Source organism: Ornithodoros turicata, chromosome 6, assembly GCF_037126465.1.
Source record: "Ornithodoros turicata isolate Travis chromosome 6, ASM3712646v1, whole genome shotgun sequence".
Lineage (NCBI taxonomy): Eukaryota > Metazoa > Arthropoda > Arachnida > Ixodida > Argasidae > Ornithodoros > Ornithodoros turicata.
In genome coordinates this window covers 9,002,973-9,028,279 of record NC_088206.1, presented here as the reverse complement: position 1 = coordinate 9,028,279, position 25,307 = coordinate 9,002,973, and the positions used below count along the sequence as shown (strand labels likewise).

General features: G+C 44.7%; 2 protein-coding genes and 1 long non-coding RNA gene across 3 annotated transcripts in view; 2 read left to right on the top strand and 1 right to left on the bottom strand.

Moving 5' to 3' along the window:
• LOC135399006 (synaptogenesis protein syg-2-like) overlaps positions 1-25,307 on the bottom strand; it is a 211,261-nt gene that overhangs the window by 44,327 nt on the left and 141,627 nt on the right. The window lies entirely within an intron of this gene.
• On the top strand, positions 4,230-6,075 carry LOC135397619 (transmembrane protein 45B-like). Its single transcript, XM_064629235.1, has 2 exons — positions 4,230-4,298; positions 5,105-6,075. Exon 2 carries the CDS (start codon positions 5,140-5,142, stop codon positions 6,001-6,003), a length of 864 nt encoding a protein of 287 aa, XP_064485305.1. The 5' UTR covers positions 4,230-4,298; positions 5,105-5,139; the 3' UTR covers positions 6,004-6,075.
• Positions 19,558-21,416, top strand: LOC135397618 (uncharacterized). The gene is made up of 3 exons (XR_010423677.1): positions 19,558-19,643; positions 20,868-20,996; positions 21,325-21,416. It is a non-coding gene; the product is annotated as an uncharacterized LOC135397618 (long non-coding RNA).

Genomic DNA, 25,307 nt, shown 5'->3' with positions numbered 1-25,307 from the left:
GAAGACGAGGTGGAGCCGAGACGGTGTTGAAAGGCAGGTGTAAAGGCAACGTTGAGCCTCATACGGTGGAAGAGTGCGGTGGTTGTGCTGCCGAAACGTTGCCTGCGCAGTGCGCCTTTGCTCCGCAGCCTTTGTGCCTTTGTGCAGCGCAGGGCAGGCATCCACACCAGGATTCCCGCAATCCACGCACCAGAACACCATAACACCCTCCAAAACATGTCTATGAGCTGGCGGAATGGCGGAACTACGTCACTAAACTTCCGTCGCGGTCCTTTTCATTCCGTCACTCAGTTTCTGAGATGGGGCCACGGAGATTGACTGGAAGTTTGACTGGCCAAGTGCACCGGAAGTGCACTTGGCCGTTTAGTGGATGGAGTCATGACTACTTTGACTCTGGAGTCTCCACTTAACGCGCGCAAAGAGACGGCGGACGGAAGCGAAGTGAGGTATTTCCGCCTGCTAGCAGACGTGTATTGGCGCCTCGCGCTGCGCGGCAATACCTCGTGTGACCTGCACGTATTTAGAACGATGAACGATGCTCGAGAGAATCAGTTGATCTATCTCTTGATCGACTAAAGGATGGTTGGTAAATACTCGAAGCTGTTCAGTTTAAGAGTACGCAGGTGCCCCTTGTCTTCGTCCGTGTCTTCTCTGCTGCGGTAAGAGGGATCCATCCACGCCGGGAAACTTGCCATCGCTGAACACCTGCGTTAGCGTCGATGTGAGCGGCATTGCAGAACGCAACGACTCAGCGTTTCGCAAAATCAATTTATTCAATGCATCCGCTTTCAAAAATCGCGTGCCTGTAATGTCTGTCAAAACCCCGAAGCAGAGGCTCCTTGTGGGGTTAGACAGCTAGAGTGACTGTCTTTCGAATGCAAGATTTTATATTGCAATAAATTGATTTTATATACAATATTTTATTTATTTTGCTATACTTCTGCCACAGTCATTGTACCATGAAAGGAGTGAGCAATCCGAGCCATGAAAGAGGGAATATATGCAATGAATCCAATACAAATACAGTAACAAATTCAAAGTTCTACTCACGCTCAAGCCACAATTCGTGTCATAGTCATACTCATTCATTAGCAAGGTAGAGGTAGGATTAAATAACGATATATCAATGCTCACTAAAGCTTACACATAAAAAAGTACATGACACACACACAATTAATAGACGTCAATGCACAGGCCACACAGTGCCGACACATATGGATAATTAGTACAAAATGGATAATTAGTGCAAAATGGATAATTAGTACGGAATGAATAATTAGTACAAAAAGTACATCACATACGCAAACAATTAGTACACATCAATGCACAGGCCGCACAGTGCCGACACACATGACTAATTAAAGCGTTACAGTAAAAATGTCAAGATGCGAGTCTGTTTGCTACAGTTCTCCCATAGGCCCTCAAGTCGAGGCAACAATCCCAACAAGGTGTCGCAGTCAACGATCTCCTGAGAAAGGCTATTCCCGTCCTTAAACTGCTAATGCGAAAAATGAATGTTTGAGGCAGTTGGATTTGGCTAGATGCTGAATGGAAGTCTTAATGCGTGTGCTTCCACAAATGTAATATGTACAGTATTTACTTGGCTGTACATTAGTCAGTGTGTGAATTACCTCCCAGAAACAAATTCCGTTTTAGCTCTTGATGAAATGCCAAGCATTCACCTTACAACTAAAGCTACTCCAAATTATTATTTATTGGAGACGAATTATGCGGGGTTTTTTTACGCCTGACATAGTAGCTCACTCCTCCAGAATAGTGAGTGTATCCCGTCGGTTGAGTGAGTCTTTGCGTCGGGGTCGTTATCATATATTTGGGAGTGGTCAGCCGTACGAGGCTTCATTTGCAGATCTGCGTGTTTCACTGCGAGGGTATGGGATACATCTAGTTAGCGAGATCGAAAGAAGTTAAAAAAATTATGACGACGATGATGATAGGAACAAGAAAAAAAAAGTTCGCTACAGGGTCAGACTGGCTACGCCAGCACCCCTACGCTAAATTAGCTAATGAGAATATATATATATATATGTATATTTGTTTACAAACGATCTGGCCCTGATAATGGACGTTGCCATTTTATGGTTAAGCCGTGACGTTCGTAATGACCACTGTACGTGCACTAAAAATCACTGCAAGTGGTTTTTATTCTCAGCATTGCACTTAGGGACAAGCAATCAATACCTGCTGCTACAAGTAACATTTCCGTAGCATTATAGTGCTCCATAAACGTGCACGCGGAACGCGCGCTGCAGTGCACAGTCCGTTCCATTGATATTATTCTACCACAAGGAAAGCTACATGCTTACCGAAACGCATAAGCTATCGAATCAATAATCAGTGTCAGTGCTCCATAAACGTGCACGCGGATCGCACGCTGCAGTGCACAGTCCGTTCCATTGATATTATTCTACCACGAGGAAAAGCTACATGCTTACCGAATCGCATAAGCTATCGAATCAATAATCAATCAATCAACAAATATATACAGAATCGAACGTCACGCGAAGCTAAAGCCGCCATAGGAAAGCCGCCGAATGATGATACAGTCGTGATAATACAATAGGTCATGGTGATGACACGTGGCCAGCCCCAGAACGCAATACGTTCGCATAGCATCCTATCGTCTGTGAACCAATTTGTGGTAGGTCACCCCTGTGGACACGTTTACTAACGAAGGATGTTGTCAACATTGAAACGCCCTGACATAAAGGTGTATGGCAGACGAGGGAGATGAGGAAAGACATTCAAAAAACAAAAACAATAATTAAAAAAAATTTTCGAAGCTTCAGAAGTGTAAAACGCCTAAGGTACGTCGTCCAGACGCCCCCCACGACACGGCGCGTCTAAAAGTCAATAAGTCATTTGAAGTTTGTTCTCGTTAAAATACGCTTTGGGCAACGCGATTCCACACCGTCAGGGCAATATCCTTTTCGCCAGCACACCCGTCGAACACGAAACCCATTTTCCTCGAAGGGTCGCGTCTTCCTTCGGAGTATTAGGAAGCAGGATTGGAGGATGTCTTCTAACAACCTCATCGTAGCACTTCTCTATTTTCGACGTACAATCCTTTCGAACCCTTGAGTTAGAAAGGTTGAGAGCACGGAGTTATCTTCTGAACATCTCTAAAGGAAAGTATGAGACTGGCAATGTGAAAGTAGGGCTGTAACTGAGTTATCCTGCACCTCCAGGAGCGCTTAGCTGCCTCCAACAGCGCAGTCTAAACGAAAAAATTGCTCGCGCCGTTTCACCTGATGGCGGATAGCTACAATAATGACTGACCTATCCGAGCTTCTCATTTTGCCCCAGGACAAGTTTCAAACTCGTGAATTTTGTGCTGTGATTAGATACAAATTGAGAAACTCGAAGCGCAATGAGCAAGAAAAAGAGACAGGCATTTTGGGTTGGAAAAGACAACGTAGTTAAGAACATTGTTAATGAAAGTACACCTGCAAATATTTTTTTTTAATTTCTACAAAAAACGTGTAGCTTCAACAACGGCCATACAGAAGGGCGTACGTTTTTTTTCACATTAACCCAATCTGGATGATTTTGCCTGCCCACACAACAAATGAATACCGAAGTCGTCTTCAAGCCTTGAGGTATGAAAATGCGAGGAAGCTTGAGAGCAGTAAATAAAGGAAAGCGGAATGGTGAGAGAGGCTTTCTCGGCTTGGGAGGGGGGAGATTCCTTTGTGTGGCGAAGCACCCGTTTCTGAGTACGCGTCAGCTAGACAGGCGTGCCCGTGCCGTTGTAAAGACTCTGTTCCCACTGTTTTGATAACATAGTCATGTTCAAGAGTATGGAAATATCCGTGAACGTATCAACATATTAAACAAGTATACGTTACTACAAGTCAAGTGCGCTTGATAATTCCTCGTCGAATCCGTATATTTCTTATTCAGCCTTGGGTGACTGAAACGTGATGTATAAAATATGTGAACAAAAAGCAGCAAAAAAAGCTAGAAAAAGTGAAACGAAGAGGTAGAAATGTGTGTTATTTCACCCAGGATATATTCCCGTCTATGGTCTCCATATGTCTCTGAATTGCTTCCCGTCTGTATTGTAATCATGCCCGTAAAAAGTACGGACATGCAAGATGAAAGCGAACAGATTATCCGATAATGCAGGAATGCATTATCGGAGAAAAGAAGACGATGTGCTGACGAAGGGAAAGACGACGAGGACCACGTGACTAACAAGGTAAGACGAACATCTCGCGGAAAGGATCCCCCCTTGATAATCTTTTATGTGTGTATCCGGCTGTTCCGGAGTTTGGCCGGTACGTGTTGAGTTTAGCGTTCCTAACCTCACTATACTATTACAAAATCCTGGTTGCCTGCCGTCCGTACTACATTCAAGATCTGTCTGTTGCCACAACAGCAATCTTCGAAGTACCAATCTGATTTCAATGTCGACTTGGTGGTGATGACATCGCTTTTGTGCGAAATACAACATCATGCACAGCATGGGCAGAAACCCTGAGACACGGAGAAAAAAGAGGAGGACACGTACACGTTCAAGTTCTCTCACTTGTATGTGTACGTGTCGTCCTTTTTTTCCTGTATCTTATAGGGTTTCTGTCCAAGATGATCCTTCACCAGATAGCCTGCGCCTTGTCCCTTCATCGTGCACAGCCTTGGGGAATCCACGTTCTAGGCTTACTTGTTTTCACATGTCCACACCACTTCGTCGTACAAGTCGCTTTCAGTCTAAGAACTACTCGTTTAAGCCCCGCCCTGCACTTCGTACCTATTGGCGAACCGCGGCAGCTGATGGTCCTTATACGTTGAACACGTCGACAGCTCCATATACTCCGAATTATAGGCATATTCCGCATAACACAGATAGCTCCGATCAAAGGATGGATAGACAAAGCTCGTGTTCGAAATTGATGCAGGCAAGGCATGCGGAGGAATTGACCTCCTTGTGCCAGTATTAGTGCAGAAAGCTAGCTATAGCTATTCTTCGTCCTGCAGCTGTCTCAGGAGCTAAGAAGATTAATCTAATTTTGCTGCCTCGGCCCGTACTTCACCTATACTTGCCTCGCGACTGCGCTCTGACCAATGCTGCAATAATCATTCACAGGACCATACAACCTCATCACCCGCAGTGAAGAGACCATGGTGAACGTACTGTGGGAAGAGAACAGGGCCCACTTCGATGGACACCTCTTCCCTGGACTTCTCCTGTTCATCCTGGGCAGCTGGTGGTGTTTTGGCATCTGGCGGTTCTACTTCCTCGGTCGGAAGCGGTTTCGGTCCTCGGCTAGCTTTCCCATTCCCTGGTACTCCCACAAGCTGTGCTTCGAAGGATGGGCAAAGATAACCTTCGCCTTCATCGGCATCGCGGGCGAGGCGTACTCTGGCCTCGGCAAGGGTCACTTCGCGCTCTTCAATAACCTTCAACATATCATCATGTACGCTGCCTTCGCGATCGCTGGCGTCGCGGACATCCTCACGAACCGAAGATATCCTCTTCCGCCGCAGACCGACTACATGGCTCTCCTTGTGGCTGTCCTTGTGGAAGTGTTCCTCTTCAGCTTCCACCTGCACGGGAGATCCCCGCTGGACGTCATGGTGCACAAACTGCTCATTTACAGCGCCGTCGCCGAAGCCGTTTTCGTCCTCCTGGAGATGAGGAACACGCAGACCGCGGTACTCGCTCTGGGAAGAGCGTTCTGGGCAATCCTCCACGGCGCCTGGTTTATTCATATCGCATTCATGCTGTTCTACTCTTCGACGAAGATTACTTCCTGGATATCAAGTGAGGATGATCAGCTGACGATGGTGACAGCCATGTTTGGGTGGTTTATGATAAGCGTGCTGGTTTACGTTGCTGTTATCGGGTGCCTGTTCAGATGGTACGCGTCAGCTCGCGGACTCGAACAAGGAGCCCATGAAGAGCGGTACAAGCTGATCAGGAACGACGAAGTCGGTGGATCAGGTGACGCGGCGGAGCTGGAGAGGTTCAACGACACAGATTGAATGTGAGCGGGTTTTGTGTCTCAGGCCGCGCAGACATCACCCGTGGGAGGGTGAAATAAAAAGTGGTTAGTTTGTGCGGCTTTGGCGCAGTGGCCAGCAAGATAACGTGCCATACAGTTGATTGGCTCCGCTGTTTTTATACTTGCAATTCACACAATGCAGTGGAATGTTGTCATTGCCTTTTTTTTTTTACTTACATAGGTTGGTTTCACAAACGTGGGTTAGCATTTGAACCAAGATAAACGATTCCTTGAACCTGGAGTTAACCCTCAGCTCTGTTCCACCAATGCCAGTTCTTCATTTGCCACCTTTGAAGACAGAACCGTTGGACCCACCTGTTTGCTTTTTTGCCCCTTTCTGTTTTCTGTCTCATCTTTTTGTTCTTGATTCCATGTAGGCGCAATGTACAGATGTAGACAGGTCAGCAGGGGCACAATTCTGAGAGAACTCCAGAGAGGAAACTAACCACTTGGCCATGTCAATTTTTTTCACTCTATTCCGTTTCTTGCACTACACCGTGTGCAGCGACTTTGGGCTGACTGGGAGGTCTGAGGACGTCGGAAGCACTCTCGACGAAACGAGTAACAGGTGCGGTGGTACAGATAAATATCTGTACCACCGCACCTGTCATAACGTGCAGCAGCAGTCGTAAAACAACTGTATTTGTAAAATGTTTGTGTGAGGTCAATGAATGTCATATTAATCAAGTTGTCGTGCAGCATAGATATAATTAGAAATAAGTTGACTCTCCTAACTGCTGTCACTACGGTGCTCTAGAAGATCTAGAGGACAGTCGTCTTCGTTGCCCACACTATCAACCTTCAAGAACCCCTGTCTCTCCCAAAATTGCCGGGTCCCTTGCCAAATCCAGCGTACCAACGCTCTGCCCTCAAAGCTCTCTTGACCTTGTTGGACACGAATAGGACTTCGATCCTTATTGTGAAGGGGCTCATTATTTCATTCCCCACGTCCCCACCAGCAATGGGGCAGAGTATCGTCCCTGGCTATGAAACTTCCCATTCGTCACCTCGCAATAAAGTGGTTGTTAGGAATGAGCGTTGCATATAGGCTTGTCTGACACGGCTGTTTTTCTCTATTACTCGACAAGGCCTTTAGTAGCGGATCGAGGGCCATGAACTGATTTGACTGCAAGTCAGCGCTACTCTGGCCCGAAAAGGAAAAGCAGACAAACAAAAGAAGCGTCTCCAGAGTGAAATGGCTCTCCTCTTATTGAGTTTAGATCGTTAGGCTGTTCCCTCGTATAATAAAAGCCTTTGATGCCTTCCGGCGCACTGACCTCGCTTTGTCTCTTCGGTATTGTTGGATACGTCCTCGTGGATACGCCACAAGTACCCATCTAGATGTCACCCGCTGGTGACTCTAATTACGTTCTGTTTCGTCAGAGTGCCGTCAAACCGGGCCCACGAATCCATCAAAGTCAGCAAGCGACTTTGCCGACTCCATGAGCCCACATCAGTCCTCACATTAAATTGATTTAGCGTATAGGCGAGAAAGAAATTGATGTGTGGGCTGTGTCATGGTGTAGCGGTACAGGAAAAATAAACTCTGGAGTGCAGAGTTTTTATTCATTTACTTGGCTTCGCTACAACGACGCAGTGCCGGTAACGATGAAGGGGAGCCACTGGCAAAAGGCAGTCTAACGGAAATCTCAGTAGGGAATGATGAGAGATAATGTTCAGCTATAATCTAAATTAAGAGCACTTTAATTGAGGAATTGACATGCCTGGCACTGAACAGGTCTTTCTTTCGCATCATGCGTTGAATATTGTGTTTTATGAACTGAGTATACAAGACTAAATCACAGTGCGTCGACATTGACAAATTTCAGAGTTTCCAGCACGCAAATTATATTGTCCCGACCTTTTGTGCCTTCGTCATGCTGTCTTCGTCACAACTTACTTACCGGATACGCGAATTTTGCGATCATCATTTAAGTCGAATTTAAAGACTCGCGATATTGTTAACGATGCCAGGGGAGTATAGAAACGTTTTTAATTTGCAACGGATTCTTGTTTTATTAACACAAGCAGCACATCATGTTGGCCCAACATTGCACGAAATATTGGCCCAGTATTGGTCAAGTCTTGATCAACTATTGGGCCAACATTGCCAATATTGGCCCAGTATTGGTCCAATCTTGATCCAATATTGACCCAACATTGCCAATATTGGGCCAAGATGCCGTGCTGCTTGGGAAGCCCAACTGACGCACTGAGCACCATTTGAGCAACGTTTACACTAGTGGACACCGATTCAACGCTCACTCGAACGTAATTTCTGAACTCGACAATTTATTATCGTCAACGTCAAGTTCGCTAAAGAAGGCCTTGATACGGCGTGGCTGTTGCAGAAGCACTGACAATACCCGCCGTGCTGGCGGTGCGTCAGACTTGAAGCATTTTGACCAAGATACCATGGTATACGACAGCGGGTGTTAAGTAAGTGAGTAAAAGTAACTGCATACGTGTATTTAGATACTTTTTGTGTATCTTGAGTGAAATATCAGATACATTTTCATGGAGGCATTTTATCTGTAATCCAAATACTTTTTACAGCAACTTTTGCTCTTTTTCACAGTATCTTTTTCTCATTAAAAAAACATGAGCGACAACTGACATCAACAGGTGGCGCGATTTGGCGAGGCAACCTGGCCTGAGTGCATTGCAATCATTCCCAATACCACGGTCCCTTGATAGCTTAGGGACCTAGGGCGCTATCAAGGGACCGTGCCAATACTAAAGTCTGGATCTCAAATATAACACTGGGTTGCTTAGCACTGTCGCGGTGGAGCGGTTATTTAGTTTTGGGGCCGCACAAATGTTAGAACCCGCATAACGGAGAAGAATTTTGAAATGACTATATATGCTCCTTCGTGCAAATAGAAGGTATGCAAGTGCACAGAAATGTTAAAGGTACTGTAAAGCAGCACCGATCAAATGTCATTTAGTGTGGCTATTCGATAGTCCAAGCCACCAGATCAAAAACTGCGCAAATTTCATTCCAATCGACGGTGCAATTAATTAATTAGAAAATTACAATTAAAGATTACGGGCAACACTGTACTAGGTATTCGAAATGAATCCGTACTCCTGACGCATACGGCGGCAACCACATTACATGCGTATAACACTGGGCCCGACATAACAATCCACCACAATCCACCATAAAATCCGCCCCTGCAATCCACACAACGATCCACATCTGAGGATAAAGGGATAGCGAACTGAAATGAAATGCTGAGCCTTTGAAACAAATGTGTCAGACGCTCAAGAAGCCAGACAGCGTCGGGACTTGTTTGTTCACAGAGGTTCACAGAGAGAGATTGTTCGTTCGAAAGAGGCCGCGAACAGAAGGAGCGCGCAGGCGCAGCAGAGAAGTAGGGTCTCCATCGAACAGCGGCCAGCGCTGGGTTACTTCGCAAAAACAGGGGTTAACAGGTTAAACTGTTAAGAGGGGTTTCAGAATGCATGGGTAAACAGGAAAGCTAATAATATGGTTACTAACATAACGAAGTTCCGATGTAATAGTGCGTGTAATACAAATTTTCAGTGTTGCCCACTGTACAAGGGGTTGTTTGACACCAGGCGTCGCACCGCTCCACTACGCCGCATCTTTCATGGCAAATTAAAAATATTTATAGCGCGTTGTCGGTCGTATGGTTCCGCATATGGTATTTAGAAGCAATAAAGTCTCTAGTGACATCACCGGCATGTCATGCTTGTCTACTGCTTTACAGTACCTTTAAGAAGGTAAGCAAACAGTTGAGATAAGTTACTGGTTTGTTAACGCGCGCTACCTGGTCAGTGTCCAGTCTATTTTCTCCACGGTGAACCTGAAGTGTCATCTCCATCATAACCCTTCATTCTCTACAATTGGCACTGGGGCAGGCATAGCCTGCTGGCCGGCATCAGCCCCATCTCATGATCATCTCTAGCACTCTCTGTCTCTCTCCCTGTGCGTGTGTGTGTTTGTTTGTTTCTTGGAATAAAGATATTTAATGCTTCCGATACCTTGTGTGTGTGCAGAATCTATAAAAAAGAATTTTAAAACGTTACAAGAAAGAATGGAAAACATTATTGGTTATTACATCACGTGACCAAATGTAATCCAATGTAATTTACTTTATTAGTCGTAATGCAAGTAATAACAGCTCGCTCAATTAAACCAATCAATTTAATGGTAAAAGTATCTGTGAAAGTATTGCGTACATTTTTGCAAGTACCTGTAACTGTATCAGTGTATTTTCTCCCACGTGGTATTTGTGCTGGAAATCACATGCTTTTAAACCCATTTATCTGTAACCGTAACTCAGAAATTTTTTAAAAGCAACTTTAATAACCCTGAGTAGAACATGCATCGCGAAATTAAAGTTTTGCGAAACGCTTCCTAAACTTCCCTCTTTGAGAATTCGTGAATTATTAATACCGCGAAATCAAACCAGTTTCATAACGTATGGGGTTTTTCTTTTTTACGCAAAATAGGAAAAGACTACCGAACTTGACACAAAGCAACTGCCTCCTCTGTGGCTACATAACGAATACCGCTTTTTATATGTAACCGTATACGTCCAATCTTGTTAAAGCTACCGTAAAGCGGCATACAGCCAGTTTATGAGACAATGAGTCAGTTTAAGAACTTGTCGCTTGCTAACCCAGCTCAAGCTATACATGTGACATAGAACGCTTAATATCTTGGATTTGCTAGCGAAATTGTGGTAAAACGCTTCGGGGCGACGTCTGGTGGAGAATAATGAGGAATTTGTCAAGCAGCAGTGATCTGTTCCCAACTGATTTGCTGCCCTTTACGGCTACGTAGCCAACACGTAGCCATCGTAGCCGTACACTTTCTTCAGAAGGCTTATGTGCAGCTGATTACTCCACCTCCAAATATAGACTTCAGAACGTAGCTCGTCCCTTTGCGAAAAAAGAACATTGCCCTTTAAATAAGTCTACCACGTAAGCGATTGAAATAAAAAGACTTGTAAATGTAGCTCTACACTCTCGAAAAAAGAAAAGACAAATTAACGGGTAATAATTTAAGGAGTACTCGCAGCTTGTGCCCCCTATATTGCAATTAGTCCCCATTTCAGTCCCCTGGTCCAAAAATTTACTCCCCAGCACCGGTAAATAGTCCCTACACTTTCCATACACTGCCATGTATAGCGGTTGCAACCATGCATCTGGTCCCGGAAGGACTAAAATTACTGCTTAAATCAATTAATTAATTAACTAACTGCTAAAATTAATGACGCATCCTTGGAAGTCTCTGGGGAGGTGTGTTAGCTTAGCTCAATTGGTAAAAACCCTGTAGCGGTAATCCAGAAGATGTGGATTCGAGACCTATACAGCTGGCTAACCTTTTTTAGTGACTTCCTTATTGCATCATTTCTTTCACCGTTCGAATGCTTCATAAATAGACGATTTCAGGAAATCCCAGTGCTAATTGCGTACCGCGTTGCATGCTGGAAGCTTACTGTCATGAGGAAGGGAGAACTGTCCCTCACGTTTCGTTTTCGCTGACCTTGACACCTCGTGGACAATGGAGAGGGACCGAGGGAGGTGAAATCGAAACAGTTTGGAGACCTCCTCCTCCTTTCTGATCACAAAGTTCCCATAATTCAAAGCGGCGCTCAGCTCCCTGGGATTTTCTTGGTAGCGTTCTGCCCTTGCTAGAGCGCAGCTCTAACCACGGCCTACTGTACACTCTAAGAAAAAGAGAGAGAGAAAAAAAAAAGAGTAAAACGGGGAGTAAGTGCAGCTTCTAGTCCCCTACACTGCAATTACTCCCCATTTTAGTCCCCTAACCCCCACATTTACTCCCCAGTTCTGCAAATTGGCACTGAACCTCACAAATGGTCTTCCGAATGGAACAGTATACGTAAATATATGCTCTTGGTCCATCTGATGGCATAGGACTGTATTACTCCAGCCAACTTAGAAATTTTCCACCCACATAGAGTAAGAAACAGTTAGTGCTTCTTTCTTCGCAAATTGTGCCCTATGTGTGTCGCAAGATTTGATATCACTCGATATATCACGGTTGACGGTTTGATTCAAAGGATTTTCATGCATGCACACGAATTGGGACTCTTAGAACAGAGCATGAAATGCAGTCTCCACTCTGTGACATTCATTTACTCCCGTGCATTTACTCCCGAAAGGGACTATTTTTTGTGTGGCAATGCATTTAGTCCCCAAAAGGAGTAAAATTACTTTTTTTTTTCTTGGAATGTATAACCATCAGTAGTCATGCAGTAGGTCCTGGCGCTATCCGAACTCGTTTAGCTTAGTATATACCCCCTGTCGTGCTCTGGTTATAGAAGGTTATTAGGCACATAAAATAACGAAGAGCTAAGCGTAACGACTCTCAGGTCATAACCCGCCTTGCAGTTGCGTTTCTTTTGGAAAATAAGCTCAGAAATAATACGACCATTGTACTTTGTCAGGGCTCGAAAAAAGAGATAAAGTCTGGAGATAAACCGTGTTATACAGACGTCAAGTTGACGCACGGCACAGACGTTGGCCTGTAGCAGTTTTTCGCGGAAATGTCCAAGGACGAACAACAACGTGGCGATTCAATTAAATGAGTACTGATAACGCGAAGGACTGCAATCACCACGACTTCCTCTGCTTTTGAACAGAGGCGAAGCGTGGTCTAATTTCATCAGTCTGAAAAATATTGTGTCTTCTTGGAAGAAGTGTTTGTTGCCTTGTCTTGTCTTGTGCGCGTTCTTCGGTCGGTTCAAAATGTAATTTCATCACTCTCGATGCAGTTTCGCAATGACGCACATGTGTGGGCGTTATAGTTAAGATTTGCCAAGTCTGTCCGCTATCCCCGTCAGCAGGCAAGTATCATTCTGTGCAGCCGGTTAAAACAAATAATACATTTCCAGTTTTGACAATTACGACGTCATATGGTGCGCCAATCTGTCACGTGTCTGGCAACATTGCTCGCGGAAGGTCGATGTCCCATCACAGCGCTGCTGACAGACTTCAAACGTTGGGCAAACACTTTCATTACTGCGCCCATAGAGCGTCGATCACCGGTGATCGGCGAGCCGCGCTACTCGGCCTCCAAACCAGATATGGCCAAGTGGTGACGTTTGGTGGATTCTATTTCTATATACACTTGAGTTTCGTTTTCATTGTTAGCTGTTCCTCGCGGTGGTCTTATGAAGCTGGCTCTGTGCCAAGAAAGCAGTGTGGATATGTTGCGGCGTCACGTTCCTGCGGCGGACCTGTGATGTGACGTGATAAAAAAACGGGGGATGAAGGGGGACATGAAGGGGGCATGAAGGGGGCATTTAAGTCGTCACGTGTCACGTTAAGTCGTCACGGCGGACCTCTTTTCCAAATGGGCAATGCTCGCATTTGAAGAGTATTTGGGTTCGGTTTCGTTTCTTAGAACGCAAATAAAGACTTTGAAGGTGTTAGATGAACAGATTTTTGCCGTGAATGTGTAGACCTGTACTATAATTGGCATTGTTGCTATTCTTCCTGACTCAAACTAACCGGGAGAAAAAGAAAAGTGGGGAAATAGCAAAATGCGCTGCAAGAACAGGAAAGTTGAGCATGAAACTAGTGTTTTCTGCAGAAATTATTATGTTCATTTCTGTTTTACTCCTTCAATGAACTTTGCCACTAAGTTACATGAACAACATAGGAACGTTGTTTTCCACAACTCATATAAACTTCTTGATCCAGGGTGTTGATATTTGCAGATGATTATTTCTGACAAAATTTGCCACATTTTGTATATTTTGGAACTTGTAGGTCGATATTTTTGTCTAAGGTATCTTCACGAGCTTTCTGCTGTTTGCACCGATTTTGTTTTGTGTGTGTGTGTTCCAAAATTAATTTTGGGAATACATGGATACGTTTGTTTCTCAAACTTACATTATTTGATATGGTATTAATTTGACTAGATTTTCCTAAATAGCAACATAATTTGAAGTGATACTATCAGCCACAAAAGATATATTTGTCAAACCACACACACACACAAAAAGATGGCAATTTTTGCTGCGACAAGGATAGTGTTGTACCCCCTTTCAATGCGGATTGAAACCTATCCGCATCGAGTCTCTCAAGAGAGTTCTAAGCGCGATGCTGCTACACGGTCCAACTCGATCCGTATTGGAAAACTGGACTGTCCACAGGCGGCGCTTACAGCCCCGAAGCAGCACGCTAGAATTGACAAATATGTTCCTAAATAGTCGAAAATAACCGCACCCGCATTGTGCTGTTTACTAAGCCTTTAGGGGGAGGGGGGGGGGTGCGATGTCGACAGTGGTCGAGATTGAACAAATTGGAAAACGCAGTCGCCCGTCATACCTAGACTAAAACCGTGACAGGAAATTCCATAAACTCGTACAGGAACATATGGAAATTAATGCATGTTTTGTTTACTGCTACAAATTCGCTGAGTTCGAGGATGTCGATGGCGGTCTTCAAGCCATCGCGAGGATCTCCATCCCGTTTAATACCCCTGCCACAGGGGCAGTTTTCAATGATCATTGAATCAGGTCCCCCAAGGTCGCCATTTTCCCATGTATTTGTTCCTATCCCGATGCGTGCAATGCCGGAGGCCGCCCTTAGATACCCCATTGTTACCAGACGTTGGCTTGCGTGGATTGTAGCGCGCTAAAGATCCAGTTGAAGCACAGTCCAAGCCAGGCCAAGTCACCGAAGGAGAAATGGACGACTGCAGCGCCTACAGCGCCTGGTACGACAGGTACGCTATGTGATGCACGCAGCCGTGCACTAGATCCTTCCGATCGCTCAACACGTTTAAAAACGGGACCAAAAAGTGAAACACGACAGTGAAAGTTGTTATACGCGTTTTATTTGGACATATAAAGACTAGATTCATTCGCAGAAACAACAAAAACATTTTGCCGCTAAACTTAGCGCGCTGAAGTGATCCGGAACGGCAACAATGGGGTATCTAGTGGCGGCCTTCTTCGTTGCACGCTTTTCCGAGGTGAGTTTGGGGGACCTGCATTGAATTCAACGGTCTTTGAACACGCGCATGGCGCCACCAAGCGTGTAACGTGTCAACTTCGCAGAAAGCACTGCAAGCAACACTCAAGCTTTCCGTAAAATGTGCGCACGATGCAATGAGCAATACCTACCTAAGTGTCGCAGCAACCGTTATGACTCAACGCTCACTTTTTTTTTTCTGGGATGACAGATTTCTAGGAAGTGGTTGGCGCCTTGACTTAACACCCACACGTCAAGTGTTCTGGAGCAGCCAGCTGCTACAACGAACCATCATTATGGTAGCTGGCTGCACCAGCGCCGGCCAATGTCTTTTCTTTATTATCTTTTTGTTCTTCATCGCTCTGCCTCTTTCTTTCTCGTTAACTCAAAACGTCGATTCTTCGGGAACTTTTGAACTTACGCCAACAAAAACGTAAAGTAATATGATACTCGCTGGACGTGATTAACTTCTTTCGATTAACTGCGCCTGTGATACTTTGTGCCGTCCTAAACGGTCAAGGTTTTGTTATTAGCTCAATTGTCGCGGGGTCTGGTTTGACATCGCGGAAGACATTATGACGTTATTGGAGAGCATAGAGAGTTCTGTATATAAGGGGGCCACTGGAAAGCCAGAATACAGCGATGACTGGTTCAAGCGATTCGGTATGACATCTGTAACTCTCTTCCTCTTCGCCTCCTGCTTCATCTGTAAGTATATCACTTTCTTGGATGAAGCCACTCGCTGGCAAGACACTTTATGAGACTTGAAACTGCGATGGGATGCATATGTGTGTGTTTGTGTGTGCTTTCTGTTATTTTTTACAGCCTTTGAACACTCCCTTTGAATCCAACTAAACTTCGAGCGTATTTGGACGGAAGTACACTCTGAGGAAAAAGGGCGCGAAAAGGTGGTAACTTCTATAGTTACCACATAGGTCAACATAGCGTCTGATAAAGGGAGTAAAAGGGTGGCAAAAGAAATTATCATATATCCAAATTGCTACAAAAAGGCGTACGCCCCCGTCGCTCACCGACAACAACAACAACAAATAAATTAATGATAATGAATGGGGAAATTCGCCACATCAGGTGCGGCCAGACTTGTACACGTTACTAAAAAAAGTAAGTGATTACCGTTACCGTTACCTTGTACGAAAAAGTAATTTTTTACCGGTACAAATTACTTGCCGGAAAAAGTAATGAAGTAACGCCTTGAAAAGTAAGCGTTACTTTGCCAATCACTTTCGATATCTGAGAAAACGATATCAAAAAGATATAGGAAAAAGATATCCACACACAAAAAAGGAAACTGAGCAAAAACGAAGCGAAACGAAGCAAAAACGAAGTCAGCATTGAAGCAGAATTGCAAAAGCAGAAAAGAGTCCCAACTGGAACTCCCACAAGTGACTTATCAGGTTCACGGTACAACCTACAGTCCAACTTACTGCATACAGGCCGGGTTACGGATAGATAGTACACATCAATGGGGAGAGGACAGTGGACTCAAAAATACACTACACGTGCGGAACACTGTGGCAATTTACCTCGGGGTCCTCGGGTAAGTAATTGTTGCGGGAAAAGTCCTAGAGATAAGACAGCTGCCTTGCACCGAACTTGCAGAGGGCAGTTCGTTTTGTCTTCTCGCGGCGGTGAATCATCCCATATGTGTGAGTGCGCGTCGTGCCGAACAATGTGGATTCTTTAGTTTCCAAGTAATCGATTACTTGGTAATTGATTACTGAAAATTGTAATTGAATTACTCAAAAAATTACTGGGCCCCAAAAGTAATCGATTACGTTACAAATTACTCAAAAAAAGTAATTGATTACTAGTAACGCAATTACCCGTTACGTACAAGTCTGGGTGCGGCCCACTACCCTCGCTCACCGAATCAGAAGCGGTAACCCTATTATTCGTGGCAATGATTGGCAGACAACGCGCTATGCGGTGAAGGTAGCAGATAGAACTTTGCGACGTTTTAGGCACAACATATGCAACAACTAACTGTGGCTATGAGCGGCGTACAGACAGGGACAGATGGAGAGAGGACAGCAGGAAGGAGTGGGGGGACAGGTGAATTAGTGTGCGTCCTGGGCCGACTTCAGAGGGAACTGTGCCGACATTCTCCTGGAAAGTCTTCGGAAAACGCAGGGAAGCCCTCAGATAGCACAGCCCGTGACAGGATTCGAACCCGTGTCACCTACCAGTCTCAGCGTGGAAAGCGATCATCGTAACCACTATGTCACGGGAGCTGGTTAAATTAAGAGGATAGTGCAAGTGCGCTCCACTGTATGACCGCTTGTACGATAATAAACCGTAGTTTCTATGTTATCATTATCTTATCATTTTATCGCGGAACTGGCAAACAAGCTATAGAAGTAAGCTTCGTTCTCAAGGCCCGCAAAGGGCTATGTATGTACTAGGTCCTTGTGTATACCGAGCCTATTCACAATGATCGCACATACTACTACTATACAGGGTGTTCGCTTTAACGTGTCCAGAAATTTTATTTAAAGCGAGCAATAAAACAGAAACGAGCGCTACTTTCCAGCTACTTGACTAAGAAACAGAGTGTAGCAGTACCTGTTTCTTACTCAAGTAGCAGAGAAGTACCACTTGCTTTTCTTTCATCGCTCGCTTTAAATATAATTTGTGGACACGTTAGAGCAAACACCCTGTATAGTGTGTGCTGTAGACACATTTATTTATTCATTTATTTACATAAACTGCAGTCTCAATGGAGACTATTGCAGGAGTGCCTGAAAGAAATGGTTAGAAGGTGGCTCACGAGCAGAACCTTCAAGAGCATTCCAATCGTCAACACATCTTGGGAAAAAATCAAAACTTCAAGCAATCAACTCTATAGAAAAATGGAAGGATATTCAACACATGCGCACTTCTTAGAGAAGTGCGTACATTGAGAAGTATTTCCGCCGTCCTTCGAGCGTGGTCACTTTTCTCGTGTGCAGCCATAGTATAATTAAAGCCCATTCGCCATTATCTGTTAGCTTTACCTTCGACGATCACATTCTTATCCATATTGTGGGAGAGATTGAGAACAAGCAAGAATCCTATAGCTATGGCATACAGACAGCCATCCACGTAGATTGCGACGTCGATTGTCATCGCTTCACTGGCTGCCGTTCTACACCCTTTTCGATGACGTCAAAGGAGCGTGTGTTTTCCGGCGGAGTTTCCTCTTGAAGTCGGCCCAGGACGCGTGCTAACCTCCTGTCTCCCCCTCCTTCCTGCTGTCCTCTCTTCATCTGTTGACGTCTGAACGCCGCTCGTAGCCACAGTTGCTTCGCGGTGTTAACACGGAAGAAAAGAAAAGAAAATCGGTTTGCAAGAGTGCGCTAAGCGGAGGCCTTCTCTCCCAGGTCGTTGTCGTATGTTGTGACGTCAGATCAGCGGATCACTTTTATTGGCCAGGGAGGAAGCAAGGCGATATGGTCGACTGCTCTGCTCGAATAAGGTAGTGGCAGCGCTGAACCAAAGATAGGCGTACGATATAAACAACTGAACTGTGGACACGAAGACCTGCACACGCAGAAGTCTTTGCTGATATGAGTTATAATTTCCTCTGCAGAGAGTGTTTGCACACAATAACTAACGCAGACGCTTTCATATAAAGGTCATCGCTCACTATAAAAACGTACCGTTTCGTTTGCTTTGCACTTTCTCTGCTTGTCTCACTACATTTCTTTATTGCGAAGACTCCCAAGTGCCTGAAGGCAGACCAGAAGATGGATCCATCATGACGCGCGAGCGTGGCGACATAGATTCAACGCTTCGCAAGTTGTGCCCTGATCTACCGCAAGGGGAGGTAAGTGCTATATAACCGGATTTCGATCCTGAATATCTCGAGAGGGGCTTCACTTTTTGTGGCAAATAACTGTACTTTATAACCTTAGCATGGAGATGAAGTCGACGTTTACTTCTTAAAACCTCATCTTCTTATTTGCTCACACAAAGTAGTTTTGACATTAGACAAGAGTATGCATAGGCAACTCATCGTTCAGTCGGAGACACAGCTGATGCTTCTCGGGAAGACAGATGTCTCTGCAGCGTTGGTCTACATCTACACAATACATTTCCGTCCTCAAGGGAGGGGTATCTCTCTCCTCCTGTCGTTGGATGTCGTGAGGGTTTAATGTAGTTCTGCGCCTTGAACTTCTCATTAGCAGTGTTGAATTAGTAATAGTGCTGCTCATATACACGTAGTATTGTATCGCATCATGATATAAACACGCGAGTACAATGTACTTTGGTGTATCTGAATGGTTATTAAATATATTCTGAGCACAAAATAATAATACATGCAAAGTAATCTGTCACGGAAAAGTGCCATCATCGCTTACAAATACGTCGTTGAGTATATTGATAAGTTGATAAGTCGTTTAGTACATAAAGTAATTACTTTTGTTCATAGCACACTTATAAATAATTTCGGCAACCTCTGTACCACAGGGGCCAGCGCGAGGATCCTTGGGCATGTGTAACTCAGATAACATTTTTTTTAAAATTTCAATGTCATTTCACACGCAGAACGAACCCATAATGAGAAGTTGCGTATACTTCTGCGCTAAAGGGAATGGTACATCGGACTATGGATATCGGACAGACGGCTATTGCTGGGTAAGTTGCAAACTTTCTTCAGTGCCCGTAAATGAAGCATAATGCGACAAAAACTCTGCTATGAACGATAGCAGAAAAACAAATTTATGTTGCGCTGCTCGTGCTTTGTCTTAACGTTAAAGGTACGACCGCATCCGGAAACCCATCTGTGAAACCGATACCACAGTGTTCGGCACCGGCCAACAGTCTACCTGGCAAATTTTTTTTCGTTCCAAAAGTGCCTAGATATTAACTAAACGAATTTTAAAGATCAGCGCTGCCTCCGCGGCTGCGGAATCTCCCGCGGCGTGACGTCACTCCGCATGCGAAAGAGGGAGAGGGTGGCGAGCAGAGGAGGAAAAGCGCCGTCCGGACGTCCTGTAATTCTATGAGACGCCCGCACGGCCGCGGCATGCATTTTCTCAAAGGCGTGCCGTGCCGTCATTGGCCGGTTACAGAATGACGTTTTCTCGTTTTTCCAGAGAGGGAATTCCGGCATACTCTCAACATCCGGCGTCCGCTCTTGTCGCGTATTCCGTCGAATAACAGTGAAACTACACCAGTATTTCGAATGGGATTTTCGATACCGTGGTGAGTGGTCCGCGGGGAATTAAGTGACACCATAGTTTCGAAATCGACTGGAACGGATACGACCGTACCTTTAATGAATAACTCGAGAACACCAGGCTTGCACTGGATGTCATTGGTGTACTCCTGGTTGAGACCTTGTTTTGCAGGAAAAAGCTCAACACTTAGAGCGAAGTGTAAGCTAAACAGTCATATGGTTTGGTGGATTAACGAGATCCACGTTTCATGCGGAGTGATGATGACGACAGTAAAAGAAAATGGTTAGCTTTTTTTTTTCTATTGCAACCAAGCTTACCAATTTTGCCATCTGTGCAGCTATAATAAAAAATTCATTTACTTTTCAACGCAACATTTTTTAGAGTAAAATGCACGGGATGGGTAGAGTAAAAAGCACGCGAGACAGTCTTGACAGCATCTCAGAGCTTGGTGGCCACTTAGGGGATTTTTGTGGGAGGAGCAGAATCTCTTTCCTTTTTTATATATAGTCAAACTCAGAGTCAAAGCGTGAGACAGTCCCCGCAGTCCTTTATGCGAGGCCATGGTCTTGAAGGTCCACCTGCCCAGCGGAGGCGTCGATGCACCTGTTAGGGTCGGTGATTTTACCACGACACCTTTTCATTAGAATTAACGCCGCACATTTGATCATCGTGATTGCAGGGCAGATACGAAAGAGAAGTACACGACACCGAACACTTTGTGGGAGTATGCAAAGATGGCTACTGCAAACAGGATGACAGAGGCCTTCAGTGGTACCATACATGTCCGGACGAAAAGTACAATCAAGAGGTAAGTAGAGATGCCGTGCGACGGAACCAAATGAATAATTCACAGCCACAGCCTGCGCAGAGAAGCGACAAAAGAGTGTTGCCGCATTCTCAACTGTATACAAGCCGGTTGTTTCGATGTTCGCTCAATGAATGCGCAATCTCTCATGTATATCAGCAGTGGTGGAAGCTAGGTGGATGTTTAGCATACTAATAATCTACAGGACATGGCATTACAAGTTAGTGGCACTGGTTCTATCTAAACCCCATTGATCAGCATCAAAACACTATTTTCTTTCATTCTTTTTCCTTCTCATTCAAGACTGCTCCTCTTTACTTTTTAAATGCAGGAGCACGGTGACGCACCTGTGACAAAATGCTATTTCGGCTGTCGCCCGGAAGACACAGAAAGACACTACGGATTTTTGCAGGGTTATCCATGCCACGTACGTATTATTATTTGTGATTATTGTTATCTATTACGTTATATGTTTAGGCAGTAGCATAAAAGAAGCACGGGTTCCGCAAAAAATGGTTCGGGAAGAAATGGTCCCAGATGGCATGGGAGGAAAAAAGGTTCTGTGCGTGCCGATGCTGATCTAAGGCTGCGTATGTCGACACGTATGGAAAGAAAAAAAAGAAAAAAGAAAAGGAAACTTGCAAAATACTTTGGTTTCTTCTTAGGGCACCCCCTTTATGGTTTATAGATAGTGAGCCTGGTGATGATGATGGTGATGATGGTAGGAGGAAAAAATGGAGATGTGAGACCGCTCACTGCGGGACAAGCTACTCTGGGTCTGGTAAAGAAAAAAGAAAGAAAGAAAGTGAGCTTGGTTTTCGAGCAGATGTCCATAATTTTAGCGTGAAGTTCCGTTTTTAGTATAAGGGAGGTCTGGCGGGCCAACGGCCGGTATAAATCGGCAATGTACGCCATTTCCAGTCTGGGCCACCCTCTATTATTCGGCAAGGTCTGCAGGCATTTCGCATTTTCAACTGCGCTCCTGAGAATCCTAAACTATGGTTTTGTGTGCCGTGAAATGCACAAAAGGGAGGATAATATTTTTTCAATGCAAGCATCACGTGGACCAAGTACATCATTCCCAGTTAAGAAGTATGAACGTATAGGCTTGAGATTTATTGGTCTCTTGCATTAGGATTGCTGATGCACGTTTTACGGTTTCACTCAAGGCGATCACTTAACGACAAAACCATCTGCTTCAAAAGCGCCGCTTTGCTAATAACCAATATTTTCGTTCTGGTTCTCCGTCTCTAATGTTACAATTGCAAGAAAGTCTGCGTTTACACGATGAGTGTAATCGTCTATTTTATTCTCCAATTATAAAGTATGTATCCGGAAGTCTGGTATATAAGTTGTTGCGAAGTATAGGTGTCAATATAACATTATAAGCCAATGCATGCTGACGGTTTAACAGTTTATGTTGGATAAAAGCCACCAAAAATTATTACTATCCATTATTATAATTTTATCTATTTCCTGGTTTTTCTTTTCATTTATTTTCTTTTGATTTATTTCTCTTTTTCGTGTCTTTCTTTTTGTTTTGCGGAATAGGAAGCCGACATACCGTTTGGCTGATCTTTCCTCCTTTTTTTCCCCATTTGTTCTAATAAATATATCTCCCCTCCCCGCCAGAAATGAAGAGAAGCTTCCAGAGTGAACACCTCGCCGCCTTTAGCGCGTATTCTCATCGAAGAAGGAAATGAAGCCGAAGTCGTGGAACGACGTATTTAACTAAAAAAAGAAAAAACGTGATTCTCAATAACGATTTTCGATAAGACGTAACAGGTGGCCATTTTCCCCATGCTGGTATTCTCTAACTTTAGACACCTCTCAAACGAGGTTCCTTTTCCTCCCTCTCCTTTTGTCACATATTCCGACATACGCAGTCTATAGAGGCAGCATCGGAGAACACGGGATTATTTTTTCCTACGATGCCGGATGGGACCATGTTTTTCCGAGACCGTTTTTTTGCGGAACCACTTTTTCCTACACGCGAGAAGTAGATATCTCAACATGACGTCGTCCTTCACCAACCCGTCATCTTACTTATTTGTCGATCTCGGGGAGTAGGTATTCGACCAATACTGTGTTTAAACCATACCGATACTGCCAACTAATACTATGTTCATGTCTTGATGCTTGGTAGGAACTTGGTAACTAATACTGCAGTACCTCGACATGAGATGGCAGTGCATGGACTCAAGTCGCACTCACTTGTTTCCCCCAACCATCTCAGGTGCCCGAAGCTCAATGAATGCATGGAGAGTCTCCATCCCAGGGTACATGCCACAACGGTGAATGCTTACCTCCAGCGTAAAAGGGGTAAAATCTAAAAAGCCCTACAGGATTTTCATGTTTCCGTGGTGGAGGAGTTGAATAAGGCAGCTTGTCGTTGCTCGATTAATAAAGCAACAAGATCGCTCTCTCTCAGTATGCGTTCTCTCAGTAAGCTTCCCCCTGAAGTCCTGGGCCCACTTCAGGGGGAAACTGTGCAGACATTCGTCTGGAAAGTCCTCGGAAAGCCCAGGAAAAACCTTGGTGGGAGGATTCGAACCCACCACCTTCCAGTCTTCAGCACGTCCTTGGCTACCACCCTCTCGGCCATGCCGCCAGGTGACAGATAGCAGACTTCACAGGCGCTGCAGCTTTCGGTCAGGCAGCATAAATGTTGTGCACACGTGCGAATTCCACTGGCCGTTGCAGTGCAGAAAACATTATACTGTAATGAGTGCGCATGTTACACTGGTTGGTTCAGTGCAACGTACGTCACGTTCCATTGGTACAGTGCAGGACAAAAGTTTACGGAACACGCTCCGGCGCATTCCTTAATTCCTCGGAGTGACACGCTAGTATAGCAAATGGGACCGTACGGATTTATACAGACGTGTGCCTAGGTAAGCCAGTCACCTGTTTGTAAGTCCGTACGGCACCACTCGCTGCTAGCGTGTCACTCTGAGGAACTAAGGAATGCGCCGGAGCGTGTTCCGTAAACTTTTGTCCAGCATTGTACTTCTGTTGGCTCTTCGTTCGTTCTACACAGAACCCACACCTTTTTCTTTTTTTGAATAGCAAGCCGGCTCTTTGCCTGGCTAACTTTTCCTTTTTTTTTCTTAATAAACATACACCCCCCTCCACACACACACACACACACGGGCGTACTACACTGCGCTGCACGAAAACCAACAAGCGATATTTGGCAATAGGGGGGGGGGGAGGAATATGTTTATTAAGAAAAATTGAAAGGAAAGGTTAGCCAGGCAAAGAGCCGGCTTGCTATTCCGAAAAAAAGGGAAAAGGGGAAGGGGAAAACGAAAAAGAAAAGGAAGGAGAAAGAAAAAAACAAAAGGGGGAATCAAAAAAGAAAAGGAAGGAAAGAGAAACAAAAAGCAACAAAAAGAAAGGAAAGGGAAAGAAAACAAGAAACAAAAAGAAAGGAAAAGGAAAGAGAAACCAAAAGAAGCAATAGTATAACAAAGGTACCCTATATCTAGAGCCACGTGTGATCTTTGAATCAATGCACACTATTCCTTAATGCGTGATTGCTTTTAATCCCCAGGAGTGTCCTGCATTGGGGGAACAATAATTGACAAGGTATTACTTGGTAAAGCGACGCGAAGATGCGCTGTACAATGGGACGGGCAAATCCATCTTTAAAGATATCTGCTTGTACTTGTTTAAGTTTCAGTCGGTCGGGGATATAGTGCCGACAAATATTTGTCAAAATCGCTCGATGAAACCTCAACACTTGGAAGTGTTGAAGCTCACAGCCACGTTTATTTCTCTGACACAAAAGCTGAAGTCACTGGTGGAGGGTTCACCGCCACGACCACCACCACGACTCAGTGGCGTGTGCCGCTGCGAAATGATAGGGCATATTTTGAAGCTGACTCTGTGAAATTTGGAGCAAGGCTGCACTGCTTATTATAGAAGCTGTCCCACATTCCTCTGTAATGCGCTCCGCATATTCCTGCGTTTGCCTTGAATCAATAACGTCGTCAAGATGCACCGAAGTGCTCGATGCGGTGTTTGTGACAACGGAGAATTGTGCACTTCTTCGATTATTTGTCTTATGAAAGAAGAAAATATAACCTACTGAGGAAGCGAACACTGACGATAAAGAAGGCTTCAGATTTCCTTACCGAGTCCCTGTCCCGTGGACGACTGATTGAGAAGTGTGGCAGAATTTGTAACGAAGACAAAATGTACTAGATCTGCACTACTACAAGCAACCACCTTCTTGTTCCACTCATAGATAAATCTGTCATGAGCCACAGGAAATCCCTTTCGAGCGCGTTAACGTACGATTAAAGAGAA